Source organism: Moschus berezovskii, chromosome 4 (assembly GCF_049115385.1).
Source record: "Moschus berezovskii isolate FMDL1 chromosome 4, NW_MosBer_1.0, whole genome shotgun sequence".
Lineage (NCBI taxonomy): Eukaryota > Metazoa > Chordata > Mammalia > Artiodactyla > Moschidae > Moschus > Moschus berezovskii.
The window spans coordinates 42,897,118-42,918,076 of NC_142463.1; the positions used below are offsets into that span (position 1 = coordinate 42,897,118).

The 20,959-nt window shown below is 38.6% G+C and overlaps 1 protein-coding gene across 6 annotated transcripts in view; it reads left to right on the top strand.

The window, feature by feature from the left end:
• Positions 1–20,959, top strand: part of SGIP1 (SH3GL interacting endocytic adaptor 1) — a 232,138-nt gene that overhangs the window by 143,122 nt on the left and 68,057 nt on the right. For 4 of the 6 annotated variants that reach the window (XM_055404071.2, XM_088835365.1, XM_088835361.1 and 1 more), the window contains 7 exons: positions 1,873–1,897; positions 2,932–2,983; positions 5,310–5,395; positions 8,897–8,989; positions 10,357–10,431; positions 12,567–13,058; positions 20,079–20,206. In XM_055404071.2, the coding sequence (XP_055260046.1) occupies positions 1,873–1,897; positions 2,932–2,983; positions 5,310–5,395; positions 8,897–8,989; positions 10,357–10,431; positions 12,567–13,058; positions 20,079–20,206 (951 nt within the window). The remainder of the gene's footprint in view (positions 1–1,872; positions 1,898–2,931; positions 2,984–5,309; positions 5,396–8,896; positions 8,990–10,356; positions 10,432–12,566; positions 13,059–20,078; positions 20,207–20,959) is intronic. The other 2 variants (XM_088835363.1, XM_088835364.1) reach the window with 1 other exon arrangement.

Sequence of the window (20,959 nt, forward strand, 5' to 3'; positions counted from 1 at the left end):
GGAATATTTAATAAAATATTACAGGGGCTTCTTGTCTAGTACCTCTCAACAAGAAATGTCTTTCAAATGAATTGATACACTGAGAAATGATGAATACCAACAAATACCAAGCAAAGAAACTGTGTATCTTTCTTGGTTTCATAAGTATTACATTTTAAATAAAAAGGTAAGACAGAGATCAAAAGGTCTTCAGTACAGCTTCTGGGGTCCCCCAACTCCTGAATTTCAGGTCTCTTTATACTAAATAGGTCCTATTCCCTCAATGTCAACCTCACGATTGACTACTTGGACCTAAAGCCCCCAATCTTTTCCTTCAGACCTTTTTAATAAAAATCTATTTTCAGGTTCTCCAATCTGGAAAACCATTTGAATTACATTTAAACAATTGTTCTCTTATTATTTTGTCTATGGTATCTTATTTTCCAAAAGCCAGCCTGTATCAAAACTCTCATAATGACCATAGCTGATTTAAATGATCATATTTATTTAATATATGCATTAATTTAAATAAGTGTGTTAACTTAATTAAAAATACTGATTTAAAATGTTTATTAAATAAATATTTATTAACTTAAAAAGATTTTTCCTAATAACATCATAATCTCTATATGGCACATGTATGCAAACTATATTATTAGGCAAGACAAGCTGGAAAATATAGTTTGAGAGATTAGGCCAGCCACTAGAAAACATCTAGTGGATCCTTATTCAGACTGAAACTGTTCCACTATTGCAAATGATTTCAAAATGAGATAAAATTTTGATAAAACCTTAGGAAACAGGGAAAGAAGATTCTTACAGGTTTGTTACAAGGATGCTATATCTTGTCCTAAGTTGTTATGCTATCATTTGAGAGAAGAAAAATCTGTGACCACCAGGTTGAGCCTTCACTAAAGTAGGAGTAGAAATAAACGTGTGTTTGGCTATCACCCACCAAACTTTTAATTGTATGAGTTTTGAAAAGTTTCTTTTCTTGCAGTTCCCCATCCTAAACTCTGCCCCTGTCATTCTCCTAAGGAGGCCCTGCCAACCCATGTCCATCTTATGAGATCATGCTTCTAGTGGCCTGCTTTCTGGAAGCATCACATTCTAAGAACCTTTCATGGTGGTTTTGAATCAAAACTTTAATCAATCCTTTGTTACCAAAAAAGTTTCTGCTAGGACCTGAAAAAATCTGAAAATGACCTTCTCAGATTATTCCTGCCAGGGAAATTTGCATTCCAATAGGATCACAATGCCTTGAGCTAAAGGAACGGTTCCCACTTGATAGACTGGTGCCCACATGGCAGGCATGTAAAAGAAGCTGAGGTAGAGCATGTGAGTGGGGAAGAACGGAATTCTCTGGTTCCCTGAATAGAGCAGTCCATTCAGAGGTAATGCCTTCAAATTTTGCTTGTTTTTAACATTTTCCACATGAATCTTTAAGAATTGCCTTAGTCAACTAATGACTGTTTCTACAAGCAGCTTATGGACCCCATTCAATAAGAGCAGAGAATATACCTCATACATATATTAAACATAAGTTAAACTTGGATTTACTTTCTTGTATGCTAGATTTCAAAAGGTTTTTTTTTTTTTTTTTTTTTTTTTGCTTTAATTTACTAAATCTACCCAGGTAAGGGGTTGGGTGTTGTTTTTTTTTTCTGATTTGGAATATTTATTACTTTCCCTTCTTCTCTGTAACCTTTGAATAAAATGAAAAGCTGATTTATATGTGGGTGTCTACAATTTTTAACTTGAATGCAATTCTGAAAAAAAACTTACTTTTCCCCATCTGCATTTCTTTAAGGTCAGTTTAATTGCAATGACAGAAATATACATATTGTATGTATATGTGGTCTTAAACCTTATAGTGTCTATTTCTAATTCTAGGGTGCAATTAAAAGGAACTTATCCAGTAAGTATATCTTAGCTACCAGAAATAGAGTACAATTTAAAAGATGAAACAGTTCCTTGGATCTTGGAGTATATATACATTTGACATATACATTCTTAAGCTTGATTTTTAAGGCTGATGAATGTCTTACTTTTACAGTAAAGAAATCCTATAATGATAAAAGCGCTCAGTGGGCTCTGAATGATTAATATTTAAATCCTGAAAGTGAATATATTTTTGGATAAACATTGCTATTTCCTTACTTGGAGAAGGAAATGGCAATTCACTCCAACATTCTTGCCTGGAGAATCTCCATGGACAGAGGATCCTGGGAAGCTACAGTCCATGGGGTCACAACTGAAGCAACTGAGCATGCATGCTGTATCATCTGACTTTAGAAATGAATTTAATCAAGTGTGTGTTTGCTAATTGGGGTAGGGAGAGGAGGAGGACAGAAGGACCTGAAGGTAGCTATAATGCCCATTCTTGTGTATTTGATATGAAAATCTTAGTACACCAAAGTGATGTGAGATAGGTTATAATATACATGTGGCATGATTTTCTTCTGCTGCATACAGAACATTCTAAGAAATTTTAAATGAATGGTTCCTAGTTAAAGGTGTAACATTTTCTTGGCATTTCAAGAAAAGAACAGGCAGAGAATGCTGGATTCATGCACTGTGTACATATCGCCTGGCTTGGTATTCTCATGTGGTAATTGAAATGCAGAACTGATCAAGGCAACAGGCATTCAAAGAACAGTGTGCTATTCCACTAAGCTCTGCAGTGTACAAATCTTCCATTTGATGGCTTATCATGGTAATTCCTTGATAAGGTTTTATAAATGCCAAAGAAAATGCTACTGCTTATGCCTAATATATGACTGTTGCATTGCCAGGGGAGAGAGTTTGTTCCTGGGTTTGTCTTGCAGTTTTCACGTGGAGTTGCTTATTCATGGGATTTAAATCTCCAAGTGTTTTCAAACATAACTCATAAGATATAAAAGAAAAAATGGTAAAAATATGCCTAAAAACTTTATTTTTCCTATGCATCAGGTGAAGAAGTAGCAAGACCCAGGCGTTCCACACCAACTCCAGAGCTCATAAGGTGAGCATGAAAGATGTTAGTTGTGTTTTATGCAAGGTATCACGCACTGGTAACAATGGAACAAATCTCCTTTGAGCTAAACTCTCAGCATCTAATAACAAAGGGTCTGCTATGTGTGTAGGTCATCACAGATTTACATATGTTATCATTTTGCCTAAGTACAGCCTGAGGGAGACCATTAAGGAAGTACTCTGCAGTCATCTAAAGTAACATCTATCAGAATATGCACCTCTTCACTAATGAGAGAGTTAAAAGTCTACAGGAAGACATCATTTGGTATGTGGAATGCTGATCTGAAATATGATTATATTGCCCTACAAAGAGTAGCCTATTATTATTAGAGAAATGTGAATCAAAACTACAATGAGGTATCACCTCACCTGGGACAGAATGCCATCATCAAAAAGCCTACAAACGATAAACCCTGGAGAGGGTGGTGGTGAAAGGGAACACTCTTATCCTGTTGGTGGAAATGTAAGTTGATACAGCCACTATGGAAGACAGTAAGAAGATTCCTTAAGAAACTAAGAATAAAATTACCATATGATGCAGCAATCCCACTACTGGGCATATAACCTGAGAAAACCATGATTCAAAAAGACACGTGTACCCCAGTGTTCACTGCAGCACTATTTACATCACCCAGGACATGGAAACAACCTAGATTCCATCAACAGATGAATGGATAAAAAAAGTGTGGTTCATACATACAGTGGAATATTACTCATCCATAAAGAGAAATGAATTTGAGTCAGTTCTACTGAGGTAGATGAACCTAGAGTCTGTTATATAGAGTGAAGTAAGTCAGAAAGAAGAAAACAAATATTGTATATTAATGGATATATATGGGATTTAGAAAAATGGTACTGACGAACCTATTTGCTGGTCATGAATAGAGATGCAGACGTAGAGAACAGACTTGTGGACCCAGTGAGGAAAGGAAAGGGTGGGACAAACTGAGAATAGCAGTTATGTATGTATATTACCATATGTAAATATGGTAATGGAAGTTGCTGTGTAACACAAGAAGCTGCACCTGGTGCTCCGTGACAACATAGAGGGGTGAGATGGAGGGATGGGTAGGAAAGAGGTTCAAGAGGGAGGTGACATTTGTGTACTTATGGCTGATTTACATTTTTGTATGGCAGAAACCAACACAACATTGTAAACCAATTATTTTGCAATTAAAAAAATGTTTTAAAAAGAGCAGCCTGTTTAGTTGGATACAGTTTTGTGATACATTTTACAACACACACAAGAAGAGTATTCTATTTTGTTTTCTGATTGTGGCAAAGCATATTTCATACTGTGCAATCCTTGGGATAAGTAAGTCTTGTGCACATAAGCAGCGTTTCCCTGAAAAGACTCCTATTTCTATCTAAAAGCTGGATCCTTTTACCTTTCCCTCCTCCTCTAACCCTTCTCCTCTCCTCTTCACCTCTTATCCCCCAACAAACATGCAAAACTCATTAGGATCAATGAAAGAAATCAGGTCTGGGGAAGAAATGGAGACAATTATGTGCCTCTTGTTAATCATCAATTTAAGCAATAATTAAAAGGATGAGCATTGAACTTATTATCCTTCTTTTCTCCCTGATTTCTCAATATTCTGCTCTTTCTGAGACGTGCAATATTAAGGTGTTAGTTAGTTAGTTAGTTCAGTCGCTCAGTCGTGTCCAACTCTGCAACCCCATGAATCACAGCACGCCAGGCCTCCCTGTCCATCACCAACTCCCAGAGTTCACTCAAACTCATGAGTCGGTGATGTGTTAGGAGGTTATAATTAGTCTACTGTGTAGGGTGGAGCGGGGGAGGATGGAAGTTAAAAGTTGGTAGACGAAGTTTCTTATTCAAAGATGAACTTCCTGGTGGCTTGTTCTTTAATTTCCTGTGCCTGACATTCACTGATCATACTCTGCATTAACTGCAACACAGAGATGCAGTGAAGACAGATGTAAATGGTTTCTGAGATCTTACGAGAAGAAGGTGCTTTGTAGTAAACAGTTATCTTTAGTATTCTCTCTTCTAGGTTTAGAGGATCTGATGCTTTGAAAGAGTTTCTCTCTGTCTTATTTCTGTTGGATCAGCCCCCTGGGACCCCATTGAGAACCAGGGATCTTACCTCGTACCAATTCTTTTGTCCACATACTTTTGACATCTTCGTATATATGCTTTTTAGCCCCTCCAGAGCGTGAGTGCATATTTATGTATGTACGTAAGTGCACACATACATCAGCCTTACTGTGGAAGATATTTGAAGGCTTTATATCTCTTTTGACATTAATATTTGCTTTCTCTCTGTTCTGCTGTAATGTGTGTGATTTAGCAAAAAACCTTCAGAGGACACCACGGCACTTGCTCCCCTCTTTGGTCCACCATTAGAATCAGCTTTTGATGAACAGAAGACAGAAGGTAGGAAAAACTCTGCATCTATGGATTTGTTTTTCTTTTCAGTAAAGTATAACTTACCTAGAGTAAATGTGTTTTGAGGCATGTTTTTAATGTATCACTCGATCTTCATGTGAAAGAATAGTTCTGATCTAGGTGTGCTATCAGCATGGGAGTTTAGTTTGCAGACCTCTTAGTATTTCAGGATTTGAAATTTTACCTCCAGAGATAGCTAAGAGCTAACAAGTTCACTCTTCAAAAGAGGTCAATAAGAATTACTAAAAATCTGTACAACTCACTGGTCAGGGCATAGGTGGTTTGTGAGCCAAACTGCCATCACTATGGAGCCAGACCTTCAAATTCCTCATCGTAATCCCTGTCATTGTGATCCAGCCTCAAAGACCACATTTCCTCTCTTGTCTGCCTCATCAGTGGACGTGTCAATCGGACTGCTCACAGAACAGACACTGTTTGCAAACTCAAAACCCAGGAATGACCTTAAATCATTTAACAACTTAGAAAAAAAATGTTATGGGAGAAATATCATTTTGGCTGTTATTGTTGGATTTACCTACTAAATTTAATTCCTAGAATTAAATATTTTAACTTTTAAATATTAACCATTTTTGGATGGCTGTGAATAATGTATACCTTACTGACATAAAAGAAACTCCTTATGAACGGGATCTAATCTGTTCCTAAGATGTATGTAGATCTAATGCATGGATCTCCAGCAGCTGTGTTTGATAACATGGAATTTTTTTTTAATCATTTGATTTAAGAATGCTGTGATTGTGTATAATAAAATGTAATTTTTCTAAGACCATTGGTGAAGGAGATTAAAGTGCTGAGAATGATAAGACTTAAAAGCATAATGAGCAGGCTCAGATACAGTGACAAAGAGACTCCAAAGTATAGTAAATTAAACAAGATAGATTTTATTTCTGTTTCATGTAAACAGTCTCAAAGTACACAATGGAGGACTGGAAGGGTAGCTCTGCCATCCCCAACATGTGGCCTTCACCTCTGGGTGCAAGAGGGCTGCTCAAATTCTCATTATGTCCCAGTCAGAAGAAAGAAGTGTGGGGGCTGCTGCTGCTGCTAAGTCACTTCAGTCATGTCCGACTCTGTGTGACCCCATAGACGGAAGCCCACCAGGCTCCCCCGTCCCTGGGATTCTCCAGGCAAGAACACTGGAGTGGGTTGCCATTTTCTTCTCCAACGTGTGAAAGTGAAAAGTGAAAGTGAAGTCACTCAGTCGTGTCCGACCCTTAGCGACCCCATGGACTGCAGCCTACCAGGCTCCTCCATCCATGGGATTTTCTAGGCAAGAGTACTGGAGTGGCTTGCCACCGCCTTCTCCGAAGTGTGGGGGAGGACCCATGAAACTCACTACCAATTCTTGTAAGAGCAAAACCTGGAAGAGACGCACACCACTTCCAGCCAGAGTCCATCAGAAAGAATTTAGTGCCATCTGGCCAACTAAGCTTTAACTGTAGCAGAAATGGAGATTGAATCCTGGGAGACAACTAGCAGGCAGCCACAACTGAGTATTTTTCAATAACGTACTTAGGAAAGTGAATAAGGAACATCCTTAAATACTCCTTCAGTGATTTAAATGTCTGCAACTTAGAATCCATAAGGAAAGGGGGCCCAGTGTTAAGGTTGCTCAGTTGTCTTATTAACTCGTCTGGGATCACTCTCACTTTTAATGATATGTGTAGTAACTGAAGGTGGTTTGGTTTGTTACATTCGAATCTACCTATTAAAAAATTCCATACTCTATGGAAACCTGATATACAAAACAGAAAACAGTTCTTAGAAATCAAAGTGGTATCCCACACTGAATCCATGGAAAAAACAAAATGCTGTGTCAGATCATTGGACAATGTATGCTTTCATGTTAAAACAAAAAACAAAGCTAAGACCATCACTGACGTTTGTGATGAGGAGGAGACACACAATAAGCCTGGCATGATTATTCTCTAGATGGTTTCAGCCCCTGAAGTTCTGTAAAGTCCAACCTTGGCACCAAGCCTACTAGCTCTTCCACCTACTTTTCTAATCTACCCACTCTTACATTTTTTATTGATTCTTCTATCACTAGTTTACAAGGCCTGAGAGGAAAGTATGTTTTTTGGAGTTAGGTATGCATACCTGGGATCAGAGCTTAGCTCTTCTATTTTCATCATGTGTTGCTGAGCAAGTTGTTTAATCACTGTCATCTTTGGTTTCCTCAATATCAACCACGTGGTGGTATGATGAGGACTGAAAAGTCATAATAGCTATTGGCCTTGTGATAGGTATTTTGTGTACCTTATATTTATGTACGTTACCTCCTTTAATACTTCTCCTAACTCTTAGAGATGGTTCTTACTATTTCTGCACTGAAGGAAGGGAAGCTCAGAGGTTACATGAATTGCCCAAGGTCCTAGTAGTTCAGTTCAGTTCAGTCACTCACTCGTGTCCGACTCTTTGCGACCCCATGGAGGCTGGATCAAATCCACATCCAACTAATTCCCAGCCTGTGTTTTACAACATAATGAATTACAGGCAGTACTTACAGAGACCCTGGCCCATGAGAGGTGATGAGAAGAACTAGTGTATCACATTGTTACCACAGCAACAAAAAAAGTTAGAAGGAAGAAACAAAGAATAGAAGAAATATTAGATTCATTGTCCTTAGGCCTGATACCAATTGCCCTGATTTACTTTAGATGTCTACATGCATCCATGCTTAGTCGCGTCCAACTCTTTGCGACTCTGTGGACTGTAGCCTGCCAGGCTCCTCTGTCCAAGGGATTCTCCAGGCAAGAACACTTGAGTGGGTTGCCAGTTCCTCCTCCCCTGATCTTCCCAACCTAGGGATCGAACCCACATCTCTTGTATCTCCTGCATTGGCAGGCAGGTTCTTTACCACTGAGCCAACAGGGAAGCCCTTAGATGGCTACACCCTTGTTTATTTTTCTGGTTCTTTTAACATGTTCACCATTTCTAAATATTTTAATTTCTCTTTATAATGTTGTAAAAGGCTTGTTTAAAGATCCCATAAGATCATTTAAAGGTGAGAAGAACTGTACAGAATTCAGAAATTTTCATTCTTGAAGCATATTCTTGGCAAACTTGAAATAAACCAACTTAAAACAAATGTCCATGGGAATAATGCCTGTATTTTCAAGTAGGTGCCAGAAATGTATTGACATTTAGAATGTCCTTAAGTGACCAACCAGGAAAAGAATGCAGACACTATGTTTTGCAGGTTTTTATTTATCTCTATGTCCACACACAGATACCCCCTCTGCACACGGGCTCACACACACACACAAACATGCACACCCTGCTGTTTTTTCCATTCTCTGATTAAAGAGAATCAGGAACAACACATCTCTAAATTAATTTCCTAGGACTGAGGCAAGGCAGAAATAATTTTGTGAAGCTTCACTTTAAATTGAAATTATAAGTTCTAAAATCAGAATGTTTCTTTTTTCAACTCACCCAGGGAAATTTTTCTTTTTATGTTTCCAGTTCTTTTAGATCAGCCTGAGATATGGGGTTCAGGCCAACCAATTAATCCAAGCATGGAGTCGCCAAAGTTAACAAGGCCTTTTCCCACTGGAAGTAAGTTTTGTGTCTGCTCTGTCTGGAAAAATAAGTGACTCATTTTACTGTCTGTCTGCCCAGTGAAATTGGGCAACCCTTAGGAAGTCTACGTAAGCAACATTTGGACTGTTTAGTATTAAGAAGAGATGTTATTCTAATAAGCATTAGAGTTAAGGGGCCTAGGACAGTTGGTTGAGACAAGAATAATACAATAAATAAAGTAAAATAAGTGACTTTGAACCGCAGCTGCTTCTGTGTGACATCTCACAGGCTTATTCATTCATTCATTCAATAGGCTTATGTAGGCATGATAAGCAAGTGGACTAAAAACCCTGCTATGTTCTAGGCATGGGCTAGCATGCAACACAGAGCTAACCAAGTCAGACAAGGTCTCTGCTTGTCCTACAGAACAACTGAGGCTTCAGAGGATAGAGAGGACACTCCAGTTTAACTGGAGAACAAGAGGAATGATGCCATACGGTAGACAGAAGTTGAGACAGATCAGGGCACATTTATCTCAAAGCAGAGCCATCAGCCCTGTTTATTCCAGAATGCCCCCAACCCCTACTCCAGGTAACTGGAGAAAGAAGTCCGGAAGAAAAAGGAAACTCATCAGATTTACCAAATATAGCAGTGAGAGGAAAACATACATTTAAAGAATGAAAAAAAAAGAAAAAAGATTTACCTGTTGAAATTCTTAACTTTGCCCACAAAGTGACAGCCCAGTTCAAAAGGATGAGTCTCTGGGTTGGGCTGTGAGACAATCCTTTTTCTAGCTCAGGGACTTTTTTCAGCTATAATTTCCACCAAAGGAATCTGTTCATTCTTCCTTGACCCGAATCATTTTGCTTTAGATTTCAAAAATATACCCAAATTCAAGACATTACTTTGAGAAATCTTTCCAGACTCAATCCAAGCTATAGCATCCTGACTCTATTAAAGCCCCTCACCCAGGCTGTTCTCATTTCCCTGACCACACTCTGGATTGCAGTTGCCTGTGACCACAATCTTCCTTCGTTCAGCTGTAAATTCCTTGGCAGAGGCTCATTGTGTTCAACCCCATGTCCTTCTTTCCTAGTACAGGTCATAGGACTTTGGTGGCTTTTGACACGTATAAAACAAAGGAATGAATGAATTAAATGATGATATTATTGTTGCTATTATCTGACTTTCTTTTGACAAATTTCTATCATAAAATGGAAGAATCTGAATGAGTCCTGCTTCAATCACTGAACTTTGAACTTAAAAAAAATATGGACTGCTGATAGTTACTTCTTTTCCAATAGCAGAATATGAATGAAAGCCCAAATCCTGCTTACCTGGGAAATATTACATAACTTAGGGAGAAAGTGATCAGTAATGTATGGCTTCTCATCTCTTGGCAGCACCTCCACCACTGCCTCCAAAAAATGTACCAGCCACCCCACCCCGAACAGGCTCCCCCTTAACAGTTGGACCAGGTAAGCTTTATTTTTTCTGTCCTAGGATGGTGTGGCAATCAGCAGTGGCCCTGGACCTCAACATGCCTTTGACGTGTTGAAATCTATAGGCTAGACTAAACATGAAAATGATTGCATTCAGTTTTACTTCCATTACAGTTTACTATGTACATTTCTTTAAGTATCACTCCCAGGTTTCACAAAAGGTTCACTTCCTCAACTAATTTTTTCTCCAAATAATTTTGTTGAACAAAGGCCATATTTATTTGTGAGATAAGAGAAATAAAAACTCAATATCAAAAGCCATTGTTTAATTGACATTTCACTTCATTGGATTTCATTTTATATGACTGAAGAATTAAAAGTCTCAAAGCATAATTCGTATTTTTCTAAGAGCTGACAAGTCTTTTCCTAGAATTAATATCATGTAGTCCACAATAATAATAAAATGGGCCCTGGAATATGCAGCAAACAGGTAAGCTTGGGTGGTGCAGGTTTTTTCCCAATAGTCATTATTTATTAGCCCATGGCAAAGCGATGTGTAAGGATGATGAAATATGACAAGGAACTGCAGCATGCCTTTAGACAGATGACTTCCAAGGCATATTTTTACCAGCTATTAAAATCAATATTATGGATTCCTACAATTTATAATGTACCTAGTCTTACTGGACTAGCAATTCAAAAGCAGTAATAGTTATTTTATGTGTCTGGGTCCTTAGAATGTAGTTCTTCATCACCTTTGGAATTCTATTGCAGCTTCATCCATAGCTATTTATGCAGTCTGGTGAGTTTGATAACTACAGTGGGGGTATTTATCAACAAGAGCAAATGCAAGACATAGTCACTGATGAAATTTATATTGACTCAAACCCAACAGAGAGTCATCCAGTGTGTTACAGGTAAAGGTGTTTGCAAGTTCAAATCATTTTGGCCCCTTGTATTCTCATGAATATGTTAGAGATAAGTAAATCTTCTTTTTCCAGAAGTGAAATTATAAATACTGTGGCCCAGGCAAACTGCTATCCCATTTATTTGTGGCCTTGAAACCTTGAAGGTTAACTTTTTTCAAATGTACCAGCCACCCCACCTACTAGTAGAACACTAAGCCTACTCTTACAGCTAAAAGGTTATTTAAAGGTAAAATGGCTCATGCCTTGCAATTATTTAGGTAACAATTTCTAATTTGAATAATCTTGGTTTAAAAAATGGTACAATTCCTCACATTTCAGTTGTTATCTACTTCCTGCCAAGCTATAGAAGATAGTTTTAATTTTTCTCTTATTATTGGTAAGAAAAAGAATAGATAATGCTAATATTTAAGCAAAACAGCCTTTTTATTTCATGAATTCAGATATATACATGTATATATCAGTTATGCCTATGGTATTAACAGGTTAGACTTGATGAGAAAAGAAATTGTAAAGATTTTTTATAATTTTCTTCCCTATTAAATGGATTTATATGTAACAATTCTTATCAATATCCTATGTGTGTGGTGCATGGGGTGTGTATGTGTATATTTGTAAATATTCATGTGGGGATATCTCTTTAATCTTTGTGATGTGTTTCTGGTGTGTTCAAGGTGGAAGATATACAACTACTTATGATGTGATAATTTTTTTAGCTAACATATATTATCATTGGTTTCACCAAACAGTTTCATTTAATTAGCTAGGGTAGACAATCTTCATCAAATATGAGGATGATTTCCAGCTATCAGTTCTTTTTCTGTTCTGTCCTATGTATTTCAGTAGGCCAAACTTTCCAAAGGGACCTCCCTTTTGAAATTTGCAGTTCCAGAGCCTGTACACTTCTGAGAATGCCTTCTCAGAATGACCACACTTTGCTCACTTCTGAGCAGCCCTGGAGGGCAGTTGCATGCTCGTGCTTCTGGTGATGGTAGATATAGCCAAGTCAGATCACCCCACACAAGGACAAATAGCAGAAAAGGTAATGTTCACAATACAGAGGCAGGGAACTCTCTCCTCCCCTTCAACTACAATCAAGATATATTTCCAGCACGAAATATGCCCCCCTTGGCACCTCACAAGGTGATAACCTATTTATCAGGCTTTGCCTCACCCCTCCCACTTCCTATACAAATAATTTCAACAAAGTCAATTAAATTTTAAAATCAACTACTTTAACCACAGGAAATGACCAATCAGCCACAGAGGTCAAAATTGAAAAGCTACCATCCATCAATGATTTGGACAGCATTTTTGGCCCCGTGTTATCCCCCAAGTCTGTTGCTGCTAATGCTGAAGACAAGTGGGTCCATTTTTCTGACACATCCCCGGAACGTGTTACTCCAGAGTTGACTCCAAGGGAAAAGGTGGTGTCCCCACCAGCTGCCTCAGACAACCTAGCTGACTCCCCACCTCCGGGCCCCCCGGGTCCTCCTGGCCCCTCAGGACCTCCGGGTCCTCCTCGCAATGTACCATCGCCGCTCAATTTAGAAGAAGTCCAGAAGAAAGTCGCTGAGCAGAACTTCATTAAAGATGATTACTTAGAAACAATCTCATCTCCTAAAGATTTTGGGTTGGGACAGAGAGCAACTCCGCCTCCCCCACCACCACCCACCTACAGGACTGTGGTTTCATCCCCCGGACCCGGCTCGGGCAGTGGTACGGGGACCACCAGTGGTACGTCTTACTGTTTGAGTGTGCTTCGTGTGACCAGGAATGGCCGTGGCTGCTGCAGTGTGAGCAACACCCTCCTCCTGCCTGGCAGTTGGCTTTAGAGCTTCAGCCATCCCTCCTTTGGTGTGGGTGTCCTGTGCCCTGTGGCATGTCCTAGTCCATCGAATGCTTGCGGTCATGGTACAAGTCTGTGGATGTGTCCTGCCCTGCACTCCTGACCCTTAGGAGTGCCCTTCCACCCTGCAGATAAGATCTCTATTTTTTAAAGAAAGCTGGGATATCATTCTTAGAATTCAAGAAAGTTCTAGAAATACAGGTTTCACAGAAAATGTGCTTCAAGTTAAATGTCTGATTTCCTCATCAGATGTCTCCACAGGGGCCCTAGTTTGTTTTATGGTTTGTTTGTTTTTTTTTTAATATCTTCCACTTTATTGAGATATAATTTATAAAATTATAAGATATTTACATTGTACAATGTGATAATTTGATACACACATACATTGTGAAATATTCTTCCCACCAAGTTAATGCATCCATCACCTCACATACTTACCTTTTTATTTTTTCTTTGACAAGAACATTTAAGCTCTACTCTCTTGGCAAATTTCAATCATACAATACAGTGTTATCAACTACAATCACTGTGTTATACATTCGATCCTCAGATATTATTCGATTTATAAGCTTATAAATCTGTATTTTTCCCAAAAGTCCTGGTTTTTGTAGGTCAATGTGTTTTCTATTTCTTTTTTTTTTTTTAATTGAGGAAAGCTATGTTAACTTCTCTATTTCAGAGAAAAAGAAGTAGGATTTGAAAAGGAGATTTTAGAGGACAGCAAAAAAGATGCTGCTTTATTGCATCTCCAGCCTAATCAGGCTGCCACTGAAGCAAACTGCTCTCTGATGTCATCATGTGATAGGCTAGTCAGCCTATAAGGTCAGTTCTAAGTGTGGTGACAGATGATGGAGCAGTTTGTCACAAATGTACCTTTTGGGACTCTACATGCAAATATTGACATGGAATCTGATTTTTTTGGTTTTCCTATTTGAAGCTTCATTTTATTTTCTCTAATGATGAAAGGATGGGAACTGCCATGCATACCCAGGAAAGATCTAGATATTCCTAATGCATTCTTCTTCCGTGACACTCATTCCATTCGTGCTCTTGTTTGTGTACCAAGATCCTCTGGTACCTTCTCTCTTGTTCCTGTCCTTTTTGTTAGGTACCTTCTCAGGGGTGTCAAGGGCTATTTGTTTTTTATTTACTTTGAAAGAGGTGACCAAGTTTAAATTATTCAAATCTATTAAGAGACAGTAAGGAAATATGTTTGTCTCTGTTCTAATAGTCATCATTGCTTCTGCTTTCAAGGGCACATCTTTCAGTGTTTGCTCTGCATTTGCAAATTGCTCTGAGCTTTAAAGTGAGAGCATCCAAGTTGATCAAGGAGAGGACTGGAGAATCTTCTGTACTGTACACAAAATCAGTGTTTTGTATCACAGTTGTTCTCCTCCTTCACCAGGAAGGGAAAACAGTTCAATACTCAAATTTAAGTTTGAAAAAATGTGCTAAAACAAAATCAGCAGGTTTCTTTACCATAGGGTCCTAGAGAGCCTTTATTTTTCCAATAAGAACAACAGCTATAGTTTCTTTTCCTGGCTTCATGCTAAGAACTTTATGCACATTATTTCATTCTTACAACAACCTCATGAGGTGAATACTCTTATTTCCCCCATTTTACAGATATGAAAACTGAGGCTCGTGGATGTTTAGTGATTTGCCTAAGTTTATACTGCTAGAGGTTGATACACTTGGTATTCATTCTCAGATCTATCTGATCCCAGGCCTGTGTTCTTAACCACTATGCCCTCCAGGAGCCCTTGCAAGGTTTAGTGACAAAATATCACAAACTTATCTGACCCTGACATGCACCTATATTACACAGTGTCATCAAGATCACCAAAAGTCTTTTCTCCCAACCTACTGCTCTATGCTCCTTTCTGTATTTCTGAAGGGTTGGAGCCCCACCTCCATCCTCTATTTCTTTTTTGATCTTTTCGGGTGATGTAAGGGTCCTTACCTAATTATAAAGATAATAAAGGGCCTCTAAGTAAAGCCTCCAGTTCAGACCTCAGCCCAAAAGAAGCTGGTTGTCCTCTGTCAAAGAGAGACATGTTTCCACTGTCTTGAATGGGACTCTTTCCTGGGCCAGGCTCTGAGTCTTCTGAAAGTGCTTTTCAAGGAATGATACCTTCTCTCCAGTGGCCTGGTCACTATACTCTACCCAAAGTAAACACCTTTAGTTGGGGGAGGGGAGGACAGGACAACTTTGTTACTCACCAGGCTCCTCAAGCACCTTCTGCAAGGTTCTGGGGTATACTTGATTAATTGAATTGATTATTGATCTAATGAATAAAGAGAGAAGCTCTAGCTTTCTTTCTGGAATCCTTGGCATTTTTGTTGTCATTTTAATGTTTAACTTCCATATTCTTACTTAAAATTACTTGAAAGTGTTACCAGTAAAGACTATTGGTTCTTAATAATTGAGCTGGAAAATAGTGTACTTTGCTAATATTAAAGAATTTAATTTCTAAGTGGAAGACCAAACTGGGCCAGTAAAACTCATGAATAAATAAAACTGTGCACCATTATCTCCTTAACTAAGTCCCAGTTTATTTGCTCATTAATCTTTTATTGATGAAATGTACACAGATTGGCAGAAATATAAACTTAGGATTGAAACAATAGGATACAGTCTCATGTTTGAAAGATTAGTAATGCTTATCATTATCTGCTTTTTATAACAGCCTGATGGGAATAACTTTTCCTGTATATCTCAAACTGTATACCTACGTTAAAAATTTCATTCACAGTAAGATGACTGTCACTGATCAAATTTAGACAGTACTTGTGGATCAGAATAGTTACCTGCTGTTGAAAAAGTTGCAAGTTAAGAATTTGCTTCAAGAACTTTAATTTCCTTAATATTGCTTTACTGGAATGCAGACACTGATTCTTGGCAAAGACTATCTCTTCTCCAGTGTGGGCTGTGTGCCCAGGGGCTGGAATGGAGAAAGTGTTTCCTTGGCCTGTAGCAATTTTGGAGACCAGGGAAAGAGAAGTGTTAGTAAAGATAGAATGTTCAACATTTCCCAACTGGGCAAACTAAACCCATATTAAAAGATGCTACACACAAATAGACACACCCCACACATCCATAAACAAATGAGTTTGAGCTACCTGGGGTCAAATCAAACAAATATATTTCCTAAGTTGTTTTAGAGCAGCAATGTCGAAAATAGAAGTCTTTAGGCACATGTGGCTATTTTAATCTTAATTGCAATTAATTAAAATTAAAAATCAATTATTCACATGCAGGAGCCACAATTCAGTACTCAGTGGGCACATGTGACTAATGACTATCTTATTGAACAGCACTTATTCCAGAACATTTTCATCATTGCAGAAAACTCCATTGAACCATACTGTTTCAGGGCTTTTAATGTGCCAGTTACCTAAAAAGAAACATAGTATGAAAACTTTCCCACATATGTTTAATACTTTCTTCAAAGAAATGGTATAATTGTGTTCTAAGAAACACAAGTTGGGAAAGAATAATTCTTTACATATTTCAAAGTACATATATTTTCATTCATTTGATTTTCCCCCATAATATTGTGATATCCTAGCCTCATTTTACAGATAAGGAAATGGAAGCTCAAAGGCAGGATTTGGCCATAGCTACAAAGCAATAAATAGCAAAGTCAAGATCTGTCTGACCTTAGATTTGTTGGATTCCAGTTATCACTTCTCCCCAGCTGCCCACCGACCCCACAACACCACCCCACCCCCACCACCCCACCCCAACACACAAACAAAAAGAAATGAAAGTTGGAGCCATTGTTTTACAGTCCTCAGGAGTTACCAAAGAAACTATGATGGGATTTCAGGTTGAGAGCAGCAGATGGATCGAGAGCATGTCAGTGGTTGCCAACTTTTTGAATTCACAAATTCAAATAATGTACATGTGATTTTTAAAGCTAAACAGTGTTGTCCAATTAGTTTCTAGCATTGTCTTGGGAATAAACACTGCTTGAAGGGGAGATGAAATTAGAATTGAAGATCGAAGAATAAGGGTAGAAACGTGCAAATAACCCTCTTTACTCTTTCAGTACAAAATAATTGTGTAATCTCACAACATCGTGTGAGGCCTTAGTTCAGTTGTGAAATACTCCTTGGGCCCAAACTAGCCTCTGCTGTTAAGCAGGGTTTTGCTTTTTAAAAGTCCCTTGGTGTTGTCTAACTGCATAACAAATCAATGAGATCAATTCAGTAAAGTAAGTTAAACAGGGTACTCCAAAAGGAAAACACAGCCAGTTAACTAGCCACTTTTTTCTTAGCTTTTAGTCGTATCAGTATCAAAAGCACAAATTTTACAATCATCAACAGCCTTCCATTTGTGTAGTATTTTATGATTTGCAGCAGCAGCAAATAAGCATTTTCCATTTTGATTGTTGCAACTGCCTTGTAAGGTAGAAACATGTTCTTTATTTTAAAACATGAAGCTGAGGTTCAGAGAAGTCAAGATCTTATAGTTAATAGGAGGTGGGTAGAGCCAGAGCTCAGGTCATCTGACTTTTCAGTTTCTTCAATATTTCATACTGCCTCCATAATAACTTGTTACCACTTTTCCAAGAATTACTGAAACTGGATTTTAAAATTTCCCTTCTGGAACTTGTAGGAAAAGGATAAGCAGCTGTCCTTTTCCTAGGATTGACTCAGAAGACCATTTCTTGGAAATAGACCCCTGGATAGACATTTTGACCAACCCCCATGACATGGTTTTCCAGCAAAATAGAACCCCCAAAGCAGTTCCATAAAACTTCCAGACAAAACTTGGCTGTGTAAACATTTATTTCCCATCTCTTTGCTGTCACTTCTGAAAACGTCCTGGGTGTAAAGAAAACTTTGTCGTGGGACCTGTCTAAATATCCCCTATTCGTCTATTCACGAGAAGATCAGCAGAAGACTAAGGATATTTATATTGAGAGAAAAGTGCAGTCAGCCCATGCAAAAAAAGACCAGGCTTTGTGCAAAATGTGGGGCTAAGGTCCACCTATAGCTACAAGAGACTCCATTTAAAAACTCAGACTTTGTAGTTAAATAAGCCATTTGAACTATATGACATTGATCAAGTTATTGAATATCTCTGAGCCTTACTTTCCACTGAGATAATAGAAGTACTTACCTTCAAAGCTTATTGTGGTGATAAAATAAGATAATGCACGTAAAATGTGTAGCATAGATACTGGCCCAACAAAATAAAAAGTGAGAATACAGTTACAAGTTGGTAGTGGTGAATAGGAAATATTGGTAGGGATGGGTGGTAATTAGTATGGTTTCACACTAATGTAATTACACTTACAATAAACCACACAGATAAACACAACAAACTCAAGATTTCAAACTGCTTTAAACAGAGGAACAAGGCTTTCACCCCCAAGGACTCTCCTAAGTTGGAAGCAGATCCTAGGATGATGAGTTTTGATGGTTAATGTTTCTTGAAAATCTGAAAATTCAAAGATTCAAAGTTCCTTGAAAATCTGAAAATCTGGAGATGGAGGTGCTGGTCTAGGATTCTCCAGAGAACATAGTTTTGTGGTGTGTTGGAGGGGAGGTGGGCGGGGGCGAGGGGGAGACATTTCCTTTGGGCAGAATTTCTTGGAATTTTCTTGGAGTAATTTGATACCTGTGCTTCTAACCAATGTGACAAAGCCTCAGGAGTGGTTGGAACTTCGCTGACTGAACAAGAACCATTTGGAATATTGATTTGACTTCCTTAAGATTGTTAGCCAAGTAGTTTACCCGTATTTCTCGGACATATGCCTGAAGATAGGCAAACCCCTAAGTCTAGAGACCCCTCTGGTGTGCTCATCAGCGTGCATGCCGACCTCTGTGTGTCCTCCGTGTTTCACGTGTTTGTCATTGACAGCCAGAAAAGTAAATCCAAGAGACTCTTTTAAAAATCATCACAAAAATTATCGCAGGCAACCTCTACACAGACAGGTTCTTAAGCAGCCTCCTTTAAAAACTAAAATCCTCTAAATCCAATGTGTTTCTGTTAAGATTCCACACACAAAGTATGCTCACAATAGCTAATGTACTTTCTTATATTTTGTTCTTTGCTTACCATCAGGGTTTGCTAACATTTTTGAAGTTACTACTCATATTTTAAAGCACAGTAAAAAGGATAATTCTCTTCTACATGTATTATAGATATATAAAATTATTTATATACATAATACATATTTATATATATATACACACATACATATGGACTTTCCAGGTGCCACTTAGTGGTAAAGAACCCACCTGCCAGTGCGGGAGACAAAAGAGATGTGGGTTCAATCCCTGGGTCAGGAAGATCCCCTGGAGGAGGGCATGGCAACCCACTCAAGTATTCTTGCCTGGAGAATCCCATGGACAGAGGAGCCTGGTGGGCTACAGTCCATAGCGTCACAAAAATTTGAACACGACTGGAGCGACTTAGCACACATGCATACATATATACATATAATGTGAAAAATCTTTTTTCTTCAAGTTCTAACCTCCGTTTTCATCTTGGACATAAATTCTGAATATGCAAAGATCAAGAAAATTTATCATAAGTTTCATGTGTATCATGATCAGATACACTCACCCAGCCAAAAGAGTATTAAGTATATATTTTCTGTCACAGGGAATTATAAAAGGATTTACCTTTCACTGGGTGTCACATGACAACAAAAGGCAATAAGCTTCAGCTTCAGCCATCAACCATAGTTCAACTGAGTGATTTTTTTTCTTTATTGAAAAAAAAGAAACCCAAACCCCATGTGCTACAGTGTTGACTGTATTAACTGCTGAGGTGAAGAAAGTGTTGCTGATTAACACTGTACTGTGGGAATGGAAAGGTGGGATCAAATGATAACAGCACTTTGGCCCCCTGTGTCTCTAGCCTTTTTTAACACCAGCTTGTTTTTCAGGTGCATCATCCCCTGCTCGGCCAGCCACCCCTTTGGTTCCTTGCAGCAGCACGACCCCTCCTCCACCTCCTCCCCGGCCTCCGTCTCGGCCAAAGCTACCTCCAGGGAAGCCTGGAGTCGGAGATGTGGTATGTTCCTTTCTACCCTGTCCCACTCAGAAGCATACAGTGGGAATGACAAACAGAGTCCAAATGCCTGAACATGGGTCATCTCAACTCAGGTCTAAGCCTTACAGCGCCTGCACCAATGGCCCTGACGGGTGAAATCTGAAAGTCACTGCCATCAGAGTGTATATTTCAATTGCCCTCAAATCTCCACCATCGTTCAAGTCACGGCCTAAAGTAGTAGGAACAGGATCGTGGGGTCTTCAGTTCTTCCCCAATGGGTTTGATGGAAATTAAGATAATAATACTCAATTGTCCTAAATCCTTTAGGTGTTTCCTTTCACCATATTTTTCTGATTTTGGAAGACTCCTAGAGAGGATAAGTCCTGATTTCTGACCCCAGACTACAGAGAAGTTATTGGTGATATACACACTGGGTGAATATAAAAGAGAGTGGTGGCTCAATGAATTTTTTTGGAAGTTTTTTGGAAGTTTTGCATCATGTTTTAAGGCGAGGGGTGGAAAACATTCTGTGTGAACAATTAAGAGACTCTGGCAGAGGTAAATTTCTTTGGAATTCGCACACAGGAGTCACAGGATAATAATGATGTCCCTGACATCTGGTTTAGCCAGCACACTATAGTATCTTGTATTCAGATATCTTTCAGTAGGTGTAAGCTCTCACTTTATGTTACTTACTTAGTCCCTAAGGGCATGTGAGTCCACCATCCTGAAACATCACCGACCACATCCCAGATCTCAGCTTCTTGTAATGTG